This window comes from Podarcis filfolensis, assembly GCF_964270895.1.
Source record: "Podarcis filfolensis genome assembly, chromosome: 7".
NCBI classification, from domain to species: Eukaryota; Metazoa; Chordata; class Lepidosauria; order Squamata; family Lacertidae; genus Podarcis; species Podarcis filfolensis.
In genome coordinates, this window is record NC_139603.1 from 91,175,962 (window position 1) to 91,197,989 (window position 22,028).

General features: G+C 57.9%; 1 protein-coding gene across 26 annotated transcripts in view; it reads left to right on the forward strand.

Moving 5' to 3' along the window:
- The window catches only part of PLEC (plectin), a 118,805-nt gene extending 99,694 nt beyond the window's left edge, over positions 1–19,111 (forward strand). For 25 of the 26 annotated variants that reach the window (XM_083621772.1, XM_083621753.1, XM_083621764.1 and 22 more), the window contains 9 exons: positions 674–812; positions 1,643–1,999; positions 2,501–2,584; positions 2,695–2,799; positions 3,618–3,716; positions 5,268–8,648; positions 9,714–16,779; positions 17,368–17,523; positions 18,005–19,111. In XM_083621772.1, the coding sequence (XP_083477898.1) occupies positions 674–812; positions 1,643–1,999; positions 2,501–2,584; positions 2,695–2,799; positions 3,618–3,716; positions 5,268–8,648; positions 9,714–16,067 (10,519 nt within the window). In that variant the 3' untranslated portion in view covers positions 16,068–16,779; positions 17,368–17,523; positions 18,005–19,111. The remainder of the gene's footprint in view (positions 1–673; positions 813–1,642; positions 2,000–2,500; positions 2,585–2,694; positions 2,800–3,617; positions 3,717–5,267; positions 8,649–9,713; positions 16,780–17,367; positions 17,524–18,004) is intronic. The other variant, XM_083621771.1, reaches the window with a different exon arrangement.
- Positions 19,112–22,028: the final 2,917 nt, after the last annotated feature.

Sequence of the window (22,028 nt, forward strand, 5' to 3'; positions counted from 1 at the left end):
AACCTGGGAAAACATTTGGGAGATGAACCTGTGAGGAAGGGATATTTGTGGGTGGGTGGGTGGTGAGAGCCTCTTGGCTCTTCTTCTGCAGGGGAAGCGGGTTGCCTCACCCACATGGACCCACCTGGTCCTTGACCTCGCCACCCCCCTGGCCCTTCTGTGGGTGCCCTTGCCAGGTGAGCGATGGCAGGTGCCTAGGAGGTACCTTCTCAGTAGTAACCCCCTTGCAGCGTCTCAGCACCTGCCTGAAGGTCATTTTGGTGCCAGGCAAATCACTTTTTCTTGCTCCAGGCCTTTTTTGCATGGCATTGCCGCTCTGTCCGGGTTTTGCTCTCTTGCTGTTTTGAATTGACGTAGGGCTGCCTTCTTTTGTGCCAAACCCATAAAATTCTTCCATTCAGCCATTCATTTGCATCACAAATAAACACAGCATCTGAAGGCAGCCCTGCAGAGGGACTTTTTAAAATGTTGGATGTTTATTCTGCTTTTATATTTGCTGGAGGCCGCCCAGAGTGGCTGGGGTGCAAATAATAAAATTACTATTATTATTAAGTGACCACCCATGTCACAACTTTTGCACGCTGCCATTGAGTGTCTGGAGCAAGTGGGAGGCTGTTTGGGCTCTCCTTCCCTTCCCACGCAAACCTCCGGCTCCCCTCTTTTCGCCCCACAGGCTGAAGACCATCAACCTGGTGATCCGCAGCACGCAAGGGGCTGAGGAGCTGGTCCGCAAGTACGAGGAGCAGCTGAAGGATGTGCAAGCAGTGCCCTCTGACCTCAAGGCCCTGGAGGCCACCAAGACGGAGCTGAAGGTGCCTGCTGAATTCATTATTTCAGTCCCAGACCAGTTCCAACCCACATACAATATCAAAGAAGTCATAAAACAAGATAGGGGTACATTTGAATTTGCAATTAGGTATAACAGGGACAATACAGATATAGCAACAGTTTAAAAATATATAAATTAAAACTTAGTCACTAACATATAACCTAAAATTATCATTTAAAAACTTAATCATTATGATAGCACAGCTTGCTCCCTAAGCTTTATGACAATCGCACAGAATTTGGCTCCCCTTAACGTGACCTCAGGATCCCTGTCCTCTACCAGGGATTTTAGACATTGAAGTCCGGATTCATTTGGAGATTATTGCATAGCAGGGGTAATAAATACCGAGCGTATATCCCCGTAGAAACGGCAGTGTAACAAGGCATGAGAGACAGTTTCTACCTCCCTCAAGCCACAGGGGCAGACTCGTTCTGCGTAGGGTTTACCCTCAAACCTGCCCTGCAATAAGGCAGATGGCAGCATGTTGAATCTAGCGAGGGTGAATGACTGTCTGCATTTAGGTATTTGTAATTTTGACAAATAATTTGCTGGGGTAAATCCTCTCCCGCTATCTTTTATTGCTGGGTGTTTATTCATCTTGCTCACGTGGCACTGCAGTTCCACACCCCAAATTTGTTGGCAGATTATTGCTCTAGCTTTCTCATAACCTGCAGCTATCAGGGCCTGTGGGAGAGACCCCAGTCCTCTTAGCTTTGGTGCTTGCTTGGGCCAGGAGGGCAGGGAGATGGGAGGGGGCCCGGCCCCAGCCGCTCCTTGCGAGGAGGCCTGACCCTTTTTCGTCTTCCTCCGCAGAGGCTGCGTGGTCAGGTGGAAGGGCACCAGCCCATCTTCAGCACCCTGGAGGCCGACCTGGGCAAGGCCAGCGAGGTGAACGAGCGGATGGTGCAGGGCCACAGCGAGAGGGACATCGACCTGGACCGCTACCGGGAGCGGGTGCAGCAGCTGCTGGAGCGCTGGCAGGCCATCCTGGCCCAGATCGACCTGCGCCAGAGGGAGCTGGACCAGCTGGGACGCCAGCTGCGCTACTACCGCGAGAGCTATGACGGCCTCATCCAGTGGATCCAGGACGCCCGGCAGCGCCAGGAGAGCCTCCAGGCCGTTCCCATCACCAGCAGCAAGGGCGTGCGGGAGCAGCTGCTGCAGGAGAAGGTGAGGTGGCCGTGGGGTTTGGCTCAGCTGCTCCTGCCCCCGCCCTGCCAGGGGGCCTGCAGCTCCAGCTCATCCCTGAGGGAAGCAGCAGAGGTTCTCCAAGCCTGTGTCATTCCTGGGAAGGCCTCCCTGGTGGTGGCCTGTCCTCTGCTGACTTTGGGGGGGGCCTCGGGTCCGTGGGGAGGCTGCCAGCGTCGCCTCGGGGGGGTGGCTCATGTAGGGGTTTCCACCGCAAGGCCGGTGCCGAGTAAAAGCTCTGAGCGACTGCTCCTGGCCTTCCCTCTGGGTGAAGCTGTCTGAAGGGCTCTTGGTGGCCCACCAGCTCAAGCCCAGCCCCCCACCCCACAGAATCCCCTTGCCTGATCTGTAACGGCACTGGTTGGCATGGCAGTGGCCCTTCCTCAGCCCAGAGCCTTTCAGCCGATCACAGCTGGTTGCGTGGTCCCTTCTCTGCCCATCCTCTCCCTGCGGGGCTACTGACAGCTGTCTTTGTCTCCCTAGAAACTCCTGGAGGAATGTGAGCGCAACCGGGAGAAAGTGGAGGAGTGCCAGCGCTTTGCCAAGCAATACATAGATGCCATCAAGGTGAGGCAGCTGGGGGGCAGAGAGGCTGGGGTCCCGTGCAAATGGAGGAGGGGAGGAGTTGGGGCTTCCAGGCGCTGACGCTGCCTCTGCCCCTTCCCCCTTTTTACAAGGATTATGAGCTCCAGCTGGTGACCTACAAGGCGCAGGTGGAGCCAGTGGCCTCTCCAGCCAAGAAGCCAAAAGTTCAGTCGGCCTCGGACAGCATCATCCAGGAGGTGAGAGGGGCACCCTTGGGTGGGGGCTGGGGGGAGAGGGACCCTGGAGCCATCCTGGGCAGCAGGCACAGTGGAGATATGCCACGCAAGGCAGACTGAGTTTTCCTGCCATAGAATCATAGTTGGAGGGGACTCCAAGGGTCCTCTAGTCCAACCCCTGCAATGCAGGAATCTCAGCTAAAGTTTCCATGACAGATGGCCAGCCAAGCTCTGCTTAAAAACTTCTGAGGAAGGAGAGGCCACAACTTCCCAAGGGAGACCGTCTCCCTGTCAAACAGCTCTTACTGTCAGAACGTCATTCCAGATGTTTAGTGGGAATCTCCTTTCTTGTAACTTGAAGCCATTGGCTTGGATTCTACCCTCCAGAGCAGGAGAAAACAAGCATGCTCCCTCTTCCGTGTGACAGCCCTTGAGATATTTGAAGATGGATGAGTGGAAATGGGCTTCTGACCATGTGCTAGATATTTGCCTTCAGAGAGATGTTTTTCTCACTCTGCCTTGTATGGTTAAAAGAATTGGCAGGAGATCCAGAACAGACAAAAGGAAAGGCTCCTTTGCTCAGGGCATATTTAGAACTGTGGAACTCACTGCACCAGGATGTGCAGGGATGGCTGCCAGTTTGGATGGCTTTGGAAAGAGAAAGGCACAGAGGAGGAGGAGAAGCTCCTGGGTGGCAACTAGCCACGTCGCTGGGGAGCAGGAGAGGCCTTCTGAGGTGGTTCCCTCTGGCTGAGTCCAGTCAGGGGCCTTGGAAGGCCTGGGGGGCTGTAGTCTCGCTCCCCACCCTGCCGTGACCTTGCTGCTTTCTGGTCTCTCAGTACGTGGACCTGCGGACGCGCTACAGTGAACTGACCACGCTGAGCAGCCAGTACATCAAGTTCATCACTGAGACGCTTCGGCGGCTGGAGCAGGAGGAGGTGAGTGCGCGCCCGTGGGAGGAGGGGTGGGGGACAGCATGCCTTGGCTGCATCCTTCTTCCCCTGCCCCCCCTCGCGGTCCATCCTGGGCCAGAGCATCCCTCTTGCCTGACTGCCTCTTCCGCATGACTAACGCTGGACCGCGAGGCCCCCTAACCCGCCAGGGAGGGCTCCTCCGCTGGGCCAGAGGCACTTCCCAGATACACACTTAGTACAGCTGCAGCTGCTTCTTGGGCCAGGGCTCCTTCCCGCCCGGTTCTCCTGTCCTGTCCTGTCCTCTTCTGCTCTGAAATGCTCCTCTGTAACCTTTCTAACTCTTGATTTCTGCCCTCTGGAAGTCCAGCCGCTTTGCCAGTGCTTTGTCTTGGGGGATGTTTGTATTGGTTGGGGATCTAATGGAGGGTTAAAAACCAGGAGGATCCAGGCCTTTTCTGCACCAGGTACTCCACTGTGCGCATGCCGACACCCCCCCACATGGACCCTGTTCCCTGCGCACACCTTGCTTCTCCCTCCCCCCCTCCTGCAACTCCTGTAGGCCGAACCATTTGTGGTTCCTAGTAGGTTGAGAAGGAAGGGCAGAAATTCAGATGCAACTGAGAAGCAGAGTGTTTTGGAGCGGGATGGGGGGGGGGTGCCTAGTCCTGCCCACCATCTGGAGGCAGTCAGGAGAATGGAGGGGGGGGTTTGTCATCACCGCTGCCCTGCTGCGACCATCTGCCATTCCTGCCATCGCCTACGTTCTCCAGCCAGGAGTTGCCGTCCTCTTGGCACTTCCCAGGGCTGAGAATTCAGGGCTTCTGTCTCTGTGGTGCGCTCTGTGCATGCTCCGTTCCCCCCTCCCTCCCTGCCTCGTGGGGAGCAGAGCAAGGGAGCAGACCCCTGGGCTTTCCACCCGGTCAAGCATTCTTCACTTCTCCCCTGGACTCCCCCTGCAGGTGTTCCTTGGGGCATCTGGAGGGCAGGCCTGGGACCTGGCGATGAAATTGGCAGCCTTTGTGAGCCTGCAGGGGGCCGCCCGGGGGCCATGGGGCTTTCCACCTTCTCGCCGCGCCCTTCCTCGCCTCACACCCCATGTTGGGCTGGCTCCTCCTCCCCACCTTTGCTGAGCGGATGGGTCTTCCCTGTTGCCACAGTTTGGGCTGTCGGTGGGGGGAGTCTCTGCCTGGAGGGCATCTTGCTTCTTGCTGCCTGGTGAGCATGGTGGAGGTGTGCCAACTGCTCTCTTCGTCCTGCAGCCATTTTGTCTTCCGTTGTGTGTGTCTTTGCCATCGTCTTGCGTCCGTCTCTTCATCCATCCATCCATCCATTCGTCATCCTTGGTTTGTGGGTCTTCCCTGCTTTCTTGCCTGTCGTACTAAGTGAGAGACGTGAGCGCCAGCTTCTCCCGACTGCCACACGTCTTCCCGCAGCCTCCTGGGAAGAGCTGCCACCGCCGCCACACCATGCCCCCCACCCCTGCCCCTCTCACTCACCCCCTGCTCCAATCTCTCTCTTGTGTGATCTTTCTTTCTCTCCCCCCCTCCTTCTCTCTGCTCCCTTTCCCCCCCGCAGAAAACCGCAGAGAAGCTGAAGGAGGAGGAGCGGAAGCGCCTGGCCGAGGTGGAGGCGCAGCTGGAGAAGCAGAAGCAGCTGGCAGAGGCCCATGCGCAGGCCAAGGCGCAGGCCGAGAGGGAGGCCCAGGAGCTGCAGCGCCGAATGCAGGAGGAGGTCAGCCGGAGGGAGCTGGTGGCCGTGGACGCCGTGCAGCAGCAGCAAACCATCCAGCAGGAGCTGAAGCAGATGAAGCTCAGCTCGGATGCGCAGATCCAGTCCAAGCTCAAGGTGATCGAGGAGGCCGAGATCAACCGCCGGAAGGTGGAGGAGGAGATCCACATCATCCGCCTGCAGCTGCACGCCACCGAGAAGCAGAAGGCGGCCGCGGAGGGAGAGCTGCAGGCGCTGCGGGACAGCGCCGAGGAGGCCGAGCGCCAGAAGCGCCTGGCCCAGGAGGAGGCTGAGCGCCTGCGCAAGCAAGTCAAGGATGAGGCCCAGAAGAAGAAGGAGGCGGAGGATGAGCTGAAGCGCAAGGTGCAGGCCGAGCAGCAGGCCGCCCGCGAGAAGCAGAAGGCCCTGGAGGACCTGCAGAAGCTGCGCCTGCAGGCGGAGGAGGCCGAGCGCAGAATGAAGCAGGCCGAGCTGGAGAAGCAGCGGCAGGTGCAGGTGGCCCAGGAGATGGCGCAGAAGAGCGCCGAGGCAGACCTGCAGAGCCGGCGCCTCTCCTTCGCCGAGAAGACGGCGCAGCTGGAGATGTCCCTCCAGCAGGAGCACATCACGGTCACCCACCTACAGGAGGAGGCCGAGAGGCTGAAGAAGCTGCAGCTGGACGCGGAGGCGTCTCGCGAGGAGGCCGAGAAAGAGGTGGAGAAGTGGCGCCAGAAGGCCAACGAGGCCCTGCGCCTGCGGCTCCAGGCGGAGGAGGTGGCCCACAAGAAGGCCCTGGCACAGGAAGAGGCTGAGAAGCAGAAGGAGGACGCAGAGCGCGAGGCCCGGAAGCGGTCGAAGGCCGAGGAGTCCGCCCTGCGCCAGAAGGAGCTGGCCGAGGAGGAGCTGGAGAAGCAGCGGAAGCTGGCCGAGGGCACCGCCCAGCAGAAGTTCCTGGCGGAGCAGGAGCTCATCCGCCTGAAGGCCGAGATGGAGAATGGGGAGCAGCAACGGCTGCTGCTGGAGGAGGAGCTCTTCCGCCTCAAGAACGAGGTGAGCGAAGCCATCCAGAAGCGCAAGGAGCTGGAGGAGGAGCTGGCCAAGCTGCGGGCTGAGATGGAGCTGCTGCTGCGGAGCAAGACCAAAGCAGAAGAGGAGACCCGCTCGACCAGCGAGAAGTCCAAGCAGATCCTGGAGGCCGAGGCCAACAAGCTGCGGGAGCTGGCGGAGGAGGCGGCCCGGCTGCGTGCCCTCTCGGAGGAGGCCAAGCGGCAGCGGCAGCTGGCAGAGGAGGAAGCCGCCCGACAGCGGGCAGAGGCCGAGCGAATCCTCAAGGAGAAACTGGCGGCCATCAATGACGCCTCGCGGCTGAAGGCGGAGGCCGAGATCGCCCTGAAGGAGAAGGAGGCTGAGAATGAGCGGCTGCGGCGGCTGGCGGAGGACGAGGCCTACCAGCGGAGGCTGCTGGAGGAGCAGGCCGCCCAGCACAAGCAGGACATTGAGGAGAAGATCACACAGCTGAAGAAGTCCTCTGAAGGTGAGCTGGAGAGGCAGAGGACCATCGTGGACGAGACGCTCAAGCAGCGGCGCATCATCGAGGAGGAGATCCGCATCCTCAAGATCAACTTTGAGAAGGCCTCTGTGGGGAAGACGGACCTGGAGCTGGAGCTGGGCAAGATCAAGCAGAACGCTGAGGAGATCCAGCGCAGCAAGGAGCAGGCCGAGAATGAGGCTGAGAGGCTGCGGCAACTGGCCCTGGAGGAGGAGAACCGCCGCCGGGAGGCCGAAGCCAAGGTCAAGCAGATCCTGGCTGCTGAGCAGGATGCAGCCCGCCAGCGCAAGGCAGCCCTGGAGGAGGTGGAGCGGCTGAAGGCGAAGGTGGAGGAGGCCAAGAGGCAGAAGGAGGTGGCGGAGAAGGAGTCGGAGAGGCAGATCCAGCTGGCCCAGGAGGCTGCCCAGAAAAGGATTGCGGCAGAAGAGAAGGCCCACTTGGCCGCCGTGCAGCAGAAGGAGCAGGAGCTGCTGCAGAGCAGGCAGCAGGAGCAGAGCATCCTGGACAAGCTGAAGGAGGAGGCTCTGAGGGCCAAGAAGGCGGCCGAGGAAGCAGAGTTTGCGCGGGTCAAGGCGGAGCAGGACGCAGCCCTGTCCCGGCAGCTGGTGGAGGAAGCTGAGCACATGAAGCAGCGGGCGGAGGAGGAGGCCCAAGCCAAGGCCAAGGCCCAGGAGGATGCGGAGCAGCTCCGGAAGGAGGCTGAGCTGGAGGCGGCCAGGAGGGCCCAGGCGGAGCAGGCGGCCCTCAAGCAGAAGCAGCTGGCGGACGCTGAGATGGAGAAGCACAAGAAGTTTGCGGAGCAGACCCTGCGGCAGAAGGCCCAGGTGGAGCAGGAGCTGACCAAGGTCAAGCTTCGGCTGGAGGAGACGGACCACCAGAAGAACATCCTGGAGGAGGAGCAGCAGCGGCTGAAGAACGAGGTGACGGAGGCCATGAAGCAGAAGGCGCAGGTGGAGGAGGAGCTCTTCAAGGTGAAGATCCAGATGGAGGAGCTGGTCAAGCTGAAGCTGCGCATTGAGGAGGAGAACAAGATCCTCATCATGAAGGACAAGGACAACACCCAGAAGTTCCTGGCGGAGGAGGCGGAGAAGATGAAGCAGGTGGCGGAGGAGGCCGCCCGGCTGAGCGTGGAGGCGCAGGAGGCTGCGCGCATGCGCAAGCTGGCGGAGGAGGACCTGGCGCAGCAGCGGGCGCTGGCGGAGAAGATCCTGAAGGAGAAGATGCAGGCGGTGCAGGAGGCCACACGGCTGAAGGCCGAGGCGGAGATGCTGCAGAAGCAGAAGGAGCTGGCCCAGGAGCAGGCCAAGAAGCTGCAGGAGGACAAGGAGCAGATGCAGATGCAGCTGGCCGAGGAGGCCGAGGGCTTCCAGAAGACCCTGGAGGCGGAGCGCCGCCGGCAGCTGGAGATCACGGCCGACGCCGAGCGCCTGAAGGTGCAGGTGACGGAGCTGAGCCTGGCCCAGGCCAAGGCCGAGGAGGAGGCCAAGCGCTTCAAGAAGCAGGCGGAGGAGATCAGCCGCAAGCTGCACGACACGGAGCTGGCCACCCGGGAGAAGGTGACCCTGGTGCAGACGCTGGAGATCCAGAGGCAGAAGAGTGACCAGGACGCCGAGGCCCTGAGGAAGGCCATCGCGGAGCTGGAGCAGGAGAAGGAGAGGCTGAAGCGCGAGGCGGAGCGGCTGCAGCAGCAGGCCGAGGAGGTACCCCTTTCCTTGTGCCCACAGGCCCCACCCCCAGGGCCCCCCACGGGGAGGAAGGCACATGGAAGCTCCACCCACTCAGCAACCCCGGGGCAGGGCAGGCTGTACCACTTCAGAGGGCAGGTGGGGGGGTCACATTTTTGCTCAGGCTTTTGTACATCTGGTTAGAGGGTTCCGTGCTGTTTGCTGCCTTTAATGAAAATGCAGTCTAGATAGTAGATGATCCTCTGTGTAAACAATCTCTGCAAATCAAGTGAAACTGGACTGCAAGGATAAAAGTCTGCTCCATGCTGTGATAGTTTATATTATTTTATTCTATTATTCATTTTGCAGCGGAGCATTGAACAATGTGACCCCCCACCTACGTTCTGACATGGTTTTACAATCCACTCTGCCCCCTCCTTCTGTTGCACCTGAGACCATCTATGAGTCCAAGGCGGGTGGGAGAAAGGAGTGGTAGCCAAATTCTGAATGCTGTGCAGAGAAGGGCCGGGGTTCTTCTGTCGTTCCTCAGAACGGTTGAACTCAGGCTCCTTCATGGAGAGCCCTGTTAAGAGAAAAGGCTGCCTTTGGGCAACTCCCATGTCTACTTTCCTCTTGGAAACTTGCCGGGGCCAGTGGTGGCCCACCCAGCACCCCTGGACTACAGCTCCCCCCCCCCCATTCCTGGCCATTGTCTGTGCTGGGGCCCAAGCGCAGCTGGAGGCCAGATGTGCACAAGACTCGCTTAACCCAGAGAAGGCACCATTTGCTCCACCACGTCCTGGTCCCCCTTTCCAAGGCAGGGGTAACAGTGTCTTACCAAAAACAGACATCCCCCTGTGCCCCCAACCCTCTCCCGCTGCTTGTTTACTCACATGGAAATTGTGATAACTCCCTAACTTCCTCATGTGCTGCCTCTCAGGGCCAGCCAGGTTGACCCTTAACATGTGCCCCCCCCCCCAGTGCTGGTTTTGAATGTAACTTGCTGTGTCGGCGTCCATTGACTGTTTACTGTTCTTTGGGCATTGTGTGCATATCGTGTGTAAGGCAACTGACCTCCCTTTTGTCTCCCTCGTCCCCCAGATGCAGGTGGCTCAGAAGGAGCAGTTGCTCCAGGAGACGCAGATCCTCCAGCAGACTTTCCTGTCGGAGAAGGACATCCTCTTGCAGAAGGAGAGGTTCGTGGAGGAGGAGAAGGCCAAGCTGGAGAAGCTCTTCCAGGACGAGGTCAACAAGGCTCAGGGCTTAAAGGCGGAGCAGGAGCGCCAGCAGAAGCAGATGGAGCAGGAGAAGCAGCAGCTGGCGGCCACCCTGGAGGAGGCCAAGAAGAAGCAGGCGGAGGCCGAGGAGAATGTCCGCCGGAAGCAGGAGGAGCTCCAGCAGCTGGAAAAGCAGCGGAAGCAGCAGGAAAAGCTTCTTGCTGAGGAAAACCAGAAGCTGAGGGAGAAGCTGGAGAAGCTGCAGGAGGAGCAGCGGGTGGCCCTGGCTCAGACGAGGGAGATCATGATCCAGACCGATGACCTTCCCCAGGAGGTGGTTGTCCCATCCACGCAGGCACCTCAGTCGAAGGCTGTGCCCAACGGCCGAGACATGGTAGATGGCATCTCTCGGAACGGTGAGCCAGAATTGGCTTTCGATGGAATCCGTCAGAAAGTGCCTGCCAAGAAGCTGCTGGAGGCTGGCATCCTGAGCCGAAAGAACCTGGACAAGTTGACCAAAGGGAAGGTGACGGTGGAGGAGCTCTCCAAGAGGGATGACGTCAGGCGGTACTTGCAAGGCACCAACAGCATCGCTGGCCTGGTGGTTAAGCCAACCAATGAGAAAGTGAGCATCTACCAGGCCATGAAGCAGCAGCTGCTCAGCCCAGGCACAGCCCTCATCCTGCTGGAGGCGCAGGCTGCCTCTGGCTTCATCATCGACCCCATAAAGAACAAGCGGATGTCCGTCAACGAGGCTGTGAAAGAGGGAGTTGTGGGGCCTGAACTGCACAATAAATTGCTGTCTGCTGAGAGAGCAGTCACCGGCTACAAAGATCCCTACACGGGGGAAAAGATCTCCCTCTTCCAAGCCATGACAAAAGATCTCATTGTGAAAGACCACGCGATCCGGCTCCTGGAGGCTCAGATTGCCACAGGAGGCATCATCGACCCCATCAATAGTCACCGCCTGCCCGTGGAAGTGGCCTACAAGCGAGGCTTCTTCGATGAAGAGATGCAGAAGATCCTCTCTGACCCCACGGATGACACCAAAGGCTTCTTCGACCCCAACACCCAGGAGAACCTGACTTACTTGCAGCTGATGGAGAGATGTGTGACCGACCCGGAGACTGGCCTCACTCTGCTGCCACTGACAGACAAAGCAGCCAAAGGCAGAGAGCTGGTCTACACCGACCAAGAGGCAAAAGACGTCTTCAGGAAAGCCACAGTGTCCGCTCCCTTCGGCCAATTCAAGGGGAAGACCGTGACCATCTGGGAAATCATCAACTCTGAGTATTTCACTGAGGAGCAGAGGCGGGACCTTCTGCGCCAGTACAAGACTGGAAAGATCACCGTGGAGAAGATAATCCGGCTCGTCATCACAGTGGTGGAGGAGAGCGAGAAGAAGAGCCAGCTCTGTTTTGATGGGCTCCGGGCGCCTGTCCCAGCTGCCGAGCTGCTGGAGAGCAAAATCATTGACAAGGATCTTTACAACCAGTTGCACCAGGGGAAGAAGTCCGTGAAGGATGTCGCCAACGATGAGGCCATCAAGAAGTATCTGAAAGGCTCGAGCGCCATCGCAGGCATCTTGGTAGAGTCAACAGGCCAGAAGTTACTGCTCAATGATGCCTTGAAGAAAAACCTCCTCAAGCCAGAGGTGGTCCTGATGCTCCTGGAGGCCCAGGCTGGAAGTGGATACATCATTGACCCCGTGAGGAATGAGTATCTCCCTGTGGACGAAGCCGTCAAATCTGGAATAGTTGGCCCTGAGTTACATGAGAAGCTGCTGTCTGCAGAGAAGGCTGTGACAGGGTACAAGGACCCTTACACGGGGCAGGTGGTCTCGCTTTTCCAAGCACTGCAGAAAGGCCTCATTGCTAAGGAGACAGGGGTCCGTCTGCTGGATGCTCAGCTTGCCACCGGGGGCATCATTGACCCCGTGAACAGCCACCGCCTCCCCCTTGACGTTGCTTGCAAGCGAGGCTACTTCAGCGAAGAGATGCACAAGACGTTGTCTGCTCCAGCAGACGATGCCAAGCTGTACTACGACCCCAACGCCCAGGAGAAGGTCAGTTACGCTCAGCTGCAGAGGAAATGCCACGTTGACAAGCCGACGGGCCTTCGCCTGCTCTCCCTCTCTGACCAGGCCATCCGGCTTCAGCAGGAGGAGGTCTACTCCGATAGCCAGGCTAAGGAATCCTTTGGCAAGGCAGTGGTGGAAGTCCCAGCTGGCAGCTTGAAGGGCAAAACGGTCACAATCTGGGAGCTGATTCATTCCGAATATTTCACTGAAGAGCAGAGGCGGGAGCTGATACGGCAGTTCAAATCCGGCAAAGTCACCATCGAGAGGGTCATCAAAATAATTGTCACCATCATTGAAGAGACTGAGACCAAAAAGCAAGAGAAGCTGACCTTCAGTGGCTTGCGTGCCCCCGTGCCTGCCAGTGAGCTCTGGGAGTCCAAGATTCTCAGCAAGGCCCAGTATGAGCAGCTGAAGGAAGGGAAGAAGACCGTGAGGGACCTCTCCGAGACGGGAGACGTGAAGAGGTACCTCCAAGGGAGCGACTGCATTGCTGGTGTGTATGTGGAAGAAACCAAGGAGAAGCTGAGCATCTACGAAGCCATGAAGAAGAACCTGCTCCTGCCCAGCACAGCAGTTGTCCTCCTGGAGGCCCAGGCAGCCACAGGGTTCATGGTGGACCCAGTCAGGAACCAGAAGCTATATGTCAATGAGGCGGTGAAGGCTGGCATTGTGGGACCAGAGCTCCATGAGAAACTGCTGTCCGCTGAGAAGGCTGTGACTGGCTACAAGGACCCTTACTCTGGGAACACCATCTCTCTCTTTGAGGCCATGAAGAAGGGGCTGATCCTCAGGGAACACGCCATCCGCCTGCTGGAGGCCCAGGTCGCCACTGGAGGCATCATCGACCCCGTGCACAGCCACCGTGTCCCCGTGGAGGTGGCTTACAAGCGAGGTTACTTTGATGAAGCGCTGAACCGAACCCTCTTGGACCCCACAGATGACACCAAGGGCTTCTTTGACCCCAACACCAAGGAGAATCTTACTTACCTGCAGCTGAAGGAGAGGTGTATTGAAGACCCCGAGACCGGCCTCTATCTGCTGCCCTTGAAGCAACCTGAGAGACCCACCGTGGTGGAGACAACCCAGGTGTACACTGAGGCCGAGACCAAGCAGGTGTTTGAGGAGACCCAGGTTGACATTCCAGTGGGAGACAGGGCCGGCTCCTCCATGTCCTTATGGGAGATCATGAACTCGGACCTGATCCCTGAGGAGCAACGCAATCGGCTGATGGATGAGTTCCGCTCCGGCAAGGTGACAAAGGAGCGCATGATCATCATCATCATCGAGATCATTGAGAAGACAGAGATCATCCGGCAGCAAGACCTCACCTCCTATGACTATGTCCGCCGCCGCATCACTGCTGAGGACCTCTATGAGGCCAGGATCATCTCCCTGGAAATATACAATGCACTGAAGCAGGGCTCCAAGACCATCCGCGAGATCCTGGAGATCGAGACCACCTGGAGGTACCTGTACGGCTCCGGCTGTGTTGCTGGAATCTACATTCCATCCAGCAAACAGAAGATCAGCATCTACCAGGCCCTGAAGAAAGGGCTGATCAGCCCAGAGGTGGCTCGGCCCTTGCTGGAAGCTCAGGCTGCCACTGGCTTCATTGTTGAGCCCATCAAAAATGACATGTTGACTGTTGATGAGGCCGTCAGGAAAGGGGTTGTGGGCCCAGAAATGCACGACCGTCTCCTGTCTGCCGAGAGAGCTGTGACCGGTTACCGCGACCCCTACAGCGAGCAGAAAATCTCTCTTTTCCAGGCCATGAAGAAGGATCTCATCCCTTCTGAAGAAGCCCTCCGGCTGCTTGATGCCCAGTTGGCCACTGGAGGCATAATAGACCCACACCTGGGCTTCCACCTGCCCTTAGAGATTGCCATTCAGCGTGGCTACTTTAACAGGGAGACGCACGACCGGCTGTCTGAGCCCAGTGAGGTCCGCAGCTATGTGGATCCCTCCACCGACGACAAGCTCAGCTATGCACAGCTCCTCAAGCGATGCAGGAAGGACGAGAACAATGGCTGCCTGCTGTTGCCCCTCTGTGACACTCGGAAGCTGACCTTCAGGGGCCTGAGGAAGCAGATCTCGGTTGAAGAGCTGGTGCGCTCCAAAGTCATGGATGAAGCAACCGCCCAGCGCCTCCAGGAGGGCTTGACCTCTGTGGAAGAAGTCTCCAAAAACCTGCAGAGGTTCTTGGAGGGCACCAGCTGCATTGCTGGCGTCTACGTGGACTCCTCCAAGGAGAGACTGTCCGTGTACCAGGCCATGAAGAAAGGCATCATCCGTCCCGGCACAGCCTTTGAGCTGCTGGAAGCCCAGGCAGCTACTGGGTATGTCATTGACCCCATCAAGAGCCTCAAGTTGACTGTGGAGGAGGCTGTGCGCATGGGCATCGTGGGTCCCGAGTTCAAGGACAAGCTGCTTTCAGCAGAGAGGGCTGTGACAGGCTACAAGGACCCCTACTCTGGCAAGATGATCTCCCTCTTCCAAGCCATGAAGAAAGGCCTGATCCTGAAAGACCACGGGATCCGTTTGCTAGAAGCTCAGATTGCCACAGGAGGCATCATTGATCCAGAGGAGAGCCATCGCCTGCCTGTGGAAATGGCATACAAGAGAGGCCTGTTTGATGAGGAAATGAATGAGATCCTCCTGGATCCTAGTGATGACACAAAGGGGTTCTTCGACCCAAACACCGAGGAGAACCTGACCTACCTGCAGCTGATGGAGAGGTGCATGACAGACCCTGAGACTGGGCTCTGCCTTCTGCCTTTGAAGGAGAAGAAGCGGGAGAGGAAGACCTCCTCCAAGTCCTCCGTCCGCAAGCGCAGGGTGGTGATCGTTGACCCCGAGACCGGGAAGGAGATGTCCGTGTACGAAGCCTACCGCAAAGGCCTCATTGACCATCAGACCTATTTGGAGCTCTCTGAGCAGGAGTGCGAATGGGAAGAGATCACTATTTCCTCCTCGGACGGGGTCGTCAAATCCATGATCATTGACCGGAGGTCAGGGAGGCAGTACGACATCGACGACGCCATTGCGAAGGGCCTGATTGACCAGTCTGCCCTGGACCAGTACCGCTCGGGCACTTTGTCCATCACAGAGTTTGCAGACATGTTGTCTGGCAACATGAGCGGGTTCCGATCCAGATCTTCCTCTGTCGGCTCCTCCTCTTCCTACCCCGTAAGCCCAGCCCACGGGAGAGCTCAGCTGACCTCCTGGAGTGACCCCACAGAGGAGACCGGCCCAGTGGCTGGCATCCTGGACACAGACACCCTGGAGAAGGTCTCCATCACAGAGGCCATGCACCGCAACCTGGTGGACAACATCACTGGCCAGAGACTGCTGGAGGCTCAGGCCTGCACGGGAGGGATCATTGACCCGAGCTCCGGGGAGAAGTTCTCCGTCGCTGATGCCGTTAACAAAGGCTTAGTGGACAAGATCATGGTGGACAGGATCAACCTCGCCCAGAAGGCTTTCTACGGCTTTGAGGACCCCAGAACCAAGACCAAGATGTCTGCGGCGCAAGCCCTGAAGAAGGGCTGGCTGTACTACGAGGCCGGCCAGCGGTTCCTGGAGGTGCAGTATCTGACTGGAGGGCTGATTGAGCCGGAGGTGACTGGCCGGGTCCCCCTGGATGAGGCGCTGCAGAAGGGCACCATCGATGCCCGCACGGCCCAGAAGCTCCGGGACGTGAACACCTATTCCAAGTACTTGACCTGCCCCAAAACCAAGCTCAAGATCTCCTACAAGGACGCCATGGACAGGAGCATGACGGAGGAGGGCACCGGCCTGCGTCTTCTGGAAGCCTCTTCCCAGTCCAGCAAAGGCTATTACAGCCCCTACAATGTCAGCGGCTCCGGCTCCACCTCGGGGTCTCGATCCGGCTCACGAACGGGATCCCGGTCGGGCTCCAGGCGAGGGAGCTTTGACGCGACGGGCTCCGGTTTCTCCATGTCCTTCTCTTCCTCCTCTTACACTGCTTCCAACTATGGCCGAAGATACACATCAGGTCCAAGCGGCGGTGGCAGCACAGATGTCCCCCCCAGCCTTGCTGGCATCTCGGCCCCCCACAGCGTGAGCTGTGGAGGAGGAGAAGGCGGCAGCAGGAGATCTCTTGGACTGCAGGGGCAGCCGCAGCTTCCCGTGGCCTAACGTGCTCCCAGCCCTCCTGCCTCCTTAAAGCCTGAGATAACTTTTGCATTTATCCTGCTCTGCATGTGGAAAAGCTGCTGGCTAACCTTCTCATTTTTATTATTATTATTTTGTAATGTTTCAAAACACAATCTCCTTCCAAAGCAGTGCCTAAAGTTTAACCAAAAAAGACTAGACTAATATATTAATATATATGATTGTTCTGACAGTATTTGTATATCGAGAGAAAGAGAGAGAGCGTTTCCGTCGTCGTCCTCCACCATCCTCCCCCCGCCCTCAGTTTAGCCACCCGGGAGCTTGTTTCTCTTTGTACCATCTGCAGAGTAGACTAACCCCAGGCAGGGCCCTGCGGATGCCGCCCTTAGGGCAGAAGCTGCACTCTGTCCTTCTCCTCACCAGCCAGCGACTTCCTCCACGGAGCCCCACCAGCTCCCTCCGTCAAGGGAGATGATAACCCTCGTGCCAAGGAGCCTCCTGACCTCCTGCCTATGCAAGTTGCACCCTCCGCCTCCAGTCAGGAAGGAAGAGAGCCCCCACCGCCCCCTGGGCACCCCACAGCCCCCCTCGGCTGCCACAAGCTTCCAACGCCATGCCTGGACTGCTCTTTCTCACGGGCCCTCGGCCGGACGACCAAGACCACTGCTGTCTGCACTCCACCGCGGCTGCTCTCTGGCTGGCTTCCCCTCCGCTGCCTGGACTCTGCGCTCAGACCGTAAGTGTGCCCTGGCGCTGCCGCCGCCTCCTCCCTCCTGCTGCTGCCGCCTTGCGGATGGGCCTGCCTGCCTCTCTCCACGCCTCCCCCTCTGCCCGTCTCTTCTCCCTGCCCACCCCTCCAACCTGCAGATCCTTCCTGGCGCTTTCTGTGGGGCTCTGCTTGCTGCGCTCAGCACACAGGGAGCTTTGCACTGCTGTGGGCTGCTCTTAGCTGGCTGCGACCTCTGCATGTCTGTCTATCTGTCTGTCTGGTTCTGTGTATCTGGGAAGCGCCCTGTACAAAAACGTGGACAGGCAAAGGTTAGAACTGGACGGTCTCCCTTGATGCCACAACAGCTCAGTGAGGTCTGTTCCCTGGCCTCTTGCTGAAAGCTGTCTCCCCGGGGGATGCTCACGGGTACCACCAAGGCTGTGTCTTCTTCTGGGTCTTATGCTTTCAGAGTCCTGCTTTTTCTTCTTGTCGAGGGCAAATGGCAGGATGGGGCGCTTACGGAAGCAGCTGCGCCCTGAAACGGCCACCGTCCTTGTGCTTTTTCTTCCCACCTGCTTTGTGTTCCTTCGTAATAACATGCGCTCTTTCTCTCAGACGTTTTCTCCTAGTCCCACCAAAGAAGCCCCCCTGTCGCTGGGAGAACTCCTGAGCTGGTTTTCTGAGGTCAGCAAGTCCTGGAGGAGCTCAGCAGGAGGCCCCGAGGCGGCAGCAGATGCAGCAGCCTTCCCTCCGCTGCTCTCGCCCACAAAGGTAACTGCGGGGCTCGAAATCTCCTTCCGCTTTGGGCTGTGAGCTTCTTGCGCTGGCTTCTGGGGGCTGAGGTGGTGCTGAGCTGCAGAGAGGGAGACCCAGAGAAGCTAGAAATGCAATACGCAAGTGCCAAGAGTGCTCCCCATGGATCCTGAGAATGAGAACAGTGGCCCCCTGTTCTGGGGAAGAGCACTCCCTTTCCCGCTGACTCTCTCCTCCTGAACCTCTGGGGCTCTGAGGCCGATGGGCCATTGCTCCTCCCCTGGTGTCTGGCTGGCAGCCTCAGCCTCTTCTCCTTCCTTGGAAGGGCGTTCAGGGTCCGTCACCTGCAGGGAGCGGCAGGCAGGCAGGCAGGCGGGGGTCAGAGGAGCCAGCGGGGCTGAGCATGGCTGTGGCTTCCTGGCTTGATGTGATGGCATCATTGTCACGTGTGACTTCTTCTCTCTCATCCCATCCTGTTCTTTTTCTTCACTTTATTTAGCGTTGCTGGATGTCCATTTCAACTTCCTTCCCAGTTGCCGCGGATCTCGTCCCCCAGTGTTGGGGCAAGTGGGACAGCACTGAGGACCCAGGCAGACCCTTCCCCCTCCCTTTGCAGCCACCGTGGAGCAGCTAGCAGGGGCCGTGGCTGGCGGTCAGGGGCCAGTGGGGCGGAGGCAGGGGTAGGGAGGCAGGAGTGGCCCCAGAGAGCCCTCTGGGAACAGCTGCCTGGCAGAGCTGGAGTGGTCCTCTGCCCATCGCAGATGAGCTGGTCCCCTGGCCCTGCGGGGGGGCCGAGGCTGAGAGCTGCTGTGCTGTGCTCTGGAGGAAGGCAGCCGGGCGGCTGTGGGCCGGGGAGTGAGGCCGTTGGAAAGCCACCCTGCCTGCTGCAGCTCAGAGGGTGCTGCCTCCTGCCTCCCCCACCTGGCCCCCACCCTCCAGCATAAGTAGGGTCAGGGGCACGTCTTCCTCTGTCGGGGTGCTTTTTCCTGGGCTCACCCAGGGCGTTTCTCCCCTCATTTCAAAGCAATAAGAGATGCAAAGGCAGCAGTAGAGCAGAGGTGGTCTCAGTCCTGAGGGGGGTTGTTGCTGGAGCCACAGCCCTGCGGGGTGGGGGTGTCCTTGGGCAGCCTCCCCAACTCCTGCCTGCGGAAGCCAAGAGGATGCTGTGCCCCCCCCCCCCGGCATCGGAAGGTCCTTCTCCGCCAGCCCATCCTTATTTGCTCCATGTGAATCAAGCCATCCCATTCCTTGGCATTTGATGTTATATTATTCTCTCATTATCCAGTTGGTTGGTTTTTTTCCTTGCTTTTGCATGATGTATTAACTCGAGCAAGCCTGTATCCATATTCTGTGTCGGCCATTGGCTGGGGGTGCCCCCCTTCTCTCCCTCCCCCCCCAGCTCCCCTGGCTCCCCTCCTGCCTCTTTCTGCTCAAAGCAGTGGAGGCGGCCCTCGTTCTTCTCAGACTAAACTGTTCAGGCTCATCTCTGTTTTTCGGGAGGCAGAACACTAAACCGCAACTTGTAAATACCATGAAGTGTTTGTAAAAACATGCAGTATGGAACCAGGCCCTCTGCTCCGGGGGCAGTAAAGAAGATTCTATGAAACGGCTTCCGTGTGGTTTGTTTGCGACAACTCCCTCCTCTTCCAAGAGCCCCTCCCTAGCACCCCAAACTCCCTGCCCTCCTCGCTTCACAGCCCTTGGGTGGGTCCCAGCCGGGGGGAGTTGGCTGTGGGGTCTTTGCGGTGCTTCCAGAAGGAGCCTTCTCCACAAGAGCTTCCCGAAGCAGCTTCAGTCCTCCGGTGAGTAGCTGACCGTGTTGCCCACGTGGGCCTGGAGTCAGGGGCTGCTCTGCAAGAGTCACCCCAGAGAAGCCGCTGGTGTGCATCCACCTCTTGGCTGGGGATGGAGAAGAGGCTCTGGCGTTCCCCATGCCTTCCTTGCAGCACGTCTTTGCAGCCTGGTGCTCTGGAACAAAGCAGTCCGTCTCCAAGTCACGCCAGGGCTGGAGCTGCAGGCCATGCAGAAGGAGTTGTGGGCTCTGCTGCCAAGGTTCCTTTGCCCCAGGCTCCCAAGGGGGTCCCAAGGCCACCCACCCTCTTCCCAAGACCTGCAGTTCACCTGACTTTGAGAGCTAGATCCAATCAGTACCCATAGAAGCTCATAAACTGCTACCAAGCATCTCTGCGTGAATAATGCCGAAACTCTGGGGGGGAAAAGAGGGATTATGAAGCAGGTATATTTTAATTCTGGGAACAGATCAGGCTGGAAGCAGCCTCTGGCTAGGATGGGTCTCAGTGGGGTTTTGGGAGCCTGAATATTCGTGTCAATGTTGCTGGAGCTGCCAGGCTCAGAACGCGGCCGGCCTGCCTCCCCTCCTGCCCACCCCTGGGTCTGTTCCTGTTTCGCTCTTTGTCCCAGGGCATATAAAAGGCGGCTCTATCCAGCTCCTCTGGAGCAGATGGCAGCAGGCCAGGAGCCTGGCTCCTCGCATTGCCCCTTTCCAAAGGCAAGAGAAAGCAAAGAGGTTTTCCTTCCCTTGAGCAAACTACACTAATGTAGCTGTTTGGAAGCACAGCCGGGCCCCTTCGGTTTTAACGAGGAGCTTGGAGGCTCCGCTGCAGCTGGCAGCTCCTGGGCACTCAGTCTGGCAGGGATCCCTGGCACTCTGCCCACCTCATAGAGGTGGGTGGCATGCCTGAGGGTTGTGCTAGGGTACTAGAAGCCCATTCCGTCTTAACTTGGGGGTCTTCAACAGGGGCACCTAAGTCATTTCATGAAAGAAGAGGGGTCGGCATCTAAGGTCAAACTTAGAAAAGGATAGCAAATACTGAGACATTTTTGGAAGAAGGAAAAAGTCCTTTCAATTCACTGTTTAAGAAATGCAAAGCCAAAATGTACTAAAGCCAGGCAAGGGTAGTAATACGCTGCCATCCAGAAGGGGTCTGTCATTCTTTCACCAGGTACCCATTCCTGGCAGGAGCCGCAGGGGAACCTGACATGGGCCAAATCTGCCCCATCCATCTTCCCACTGAGTACCCTTTTCCCCAAGCTGTGCCCATATCCAGTGGCAGAGCTTCATGCTCTGGCACTGGGGGGGGGCGGAGAACAGGTGGGGGCGTGGTGCCCAGAGTGGGGGGGGGAGCCACGATGGCACCCCACTGGGATTGCGCTGCCAGGGGCGATGTGCTCCCCCCGCACTCCTCTTCTTCCTCCGCCAGTGCCCAAATCCTGCCCAAGTGAAGAGTGACGGGCACAGAATGGACAGGATGCTGCCCCCTCCTTTTTTTTTATTTAAGGCCCACCTAGTCCAGCACTGTGGCAAGTGTCAGACTAGATGCCCCGGAGGGAAGCCCATAATTCCAAGCTGAGCTCAACCCTTGTGATTGCCAGAGAACATAGCCATTGTGGCCTGTAGCCATTTAGAGTCTTCTGCCGCATTCATTTGTCAAACCCTCTTTTAAAGCTGTCTGAAGTTGGTGGCCATCTTGTGGCAATGAGTTCCACAGTTTAACTGTGCCCTGGTTGAGGAGCTACTTTATTTTCTCTGTCCTGAAGCTCCTGCCCTTCAGCCTCATCGCTTGACCACATTCATTTCAAGTTCTCCACACCTTGCAGGATTCCACACACTTTGTGGGAGCCCCGTCTCTCTTCGGAATGAAAGAGCCCCACCAGTTGTAACTTCTCCCAAAAGGGGACCAGCTTCCACCCCAAACTCATCTTGGCTACCCTTTTCTGAGCTCTTTCTCACTGTATTCCCAGTGTGGACACACCATGGAGTTGTGGAGCAGGAGTATAATGTCAGCAGGACCTGCCAATGCAGAGCCACACAGATACACTTCTATATCTAGGGAACCAGGATGGGGCCTTGCTGTGCATCATTTCGCAGGTGCTTAAAAACAAACTGCATTTGCCATTAAACCACCCATTCGCGCCCTTTGGAGAGGTCCTTTTGGAACTCTTCCCAAACCTTTTTTCTTCCATCAACCCTGAATAATTGAGCGTCATCAGCAAAGTTGGCCACCTTACGGCTCACATCTAACTCTGGATTGTTTATGAACAAGGTAGAAAGCACACGTCCCAAAAACACGGGTCCTGAGGTGGGCTCCACAGTAACATGCACCATTATTTTAGATTCTTGTCCACCTAGAAATATAATTTGCCTCATCTGTGCCTCGAAAAACAATTTCTGGTGCTGCCAGTGTTGGGCACCCCTTCCTTCTTTCCTTCCTTCCTAAATCTAAAGTTTCGAGGCCTCCTGCCTCCATAAGCTGCCAGGATTTCCTCTGGGCTTTTCTCCTCCATCCTGCACATGGTTCCCTCAGCTGTGGAGCCTTCCTCCCAGGCAGCCATTTTCTGCTGCCGCCCAACTGCCTTGCACCTTCCCAGGCTGGCTCTCCTCAGGCCACCTCCCTCCACGGCCACGTTTAACGGTTCCCTTAGAGCCCGGCTGCCATTTCTGGAGGTTTGGGTTCAGCGCCAGAGGAGCATGAATGGGCTGCCTTCGCTCTTTCCTCCAGCAA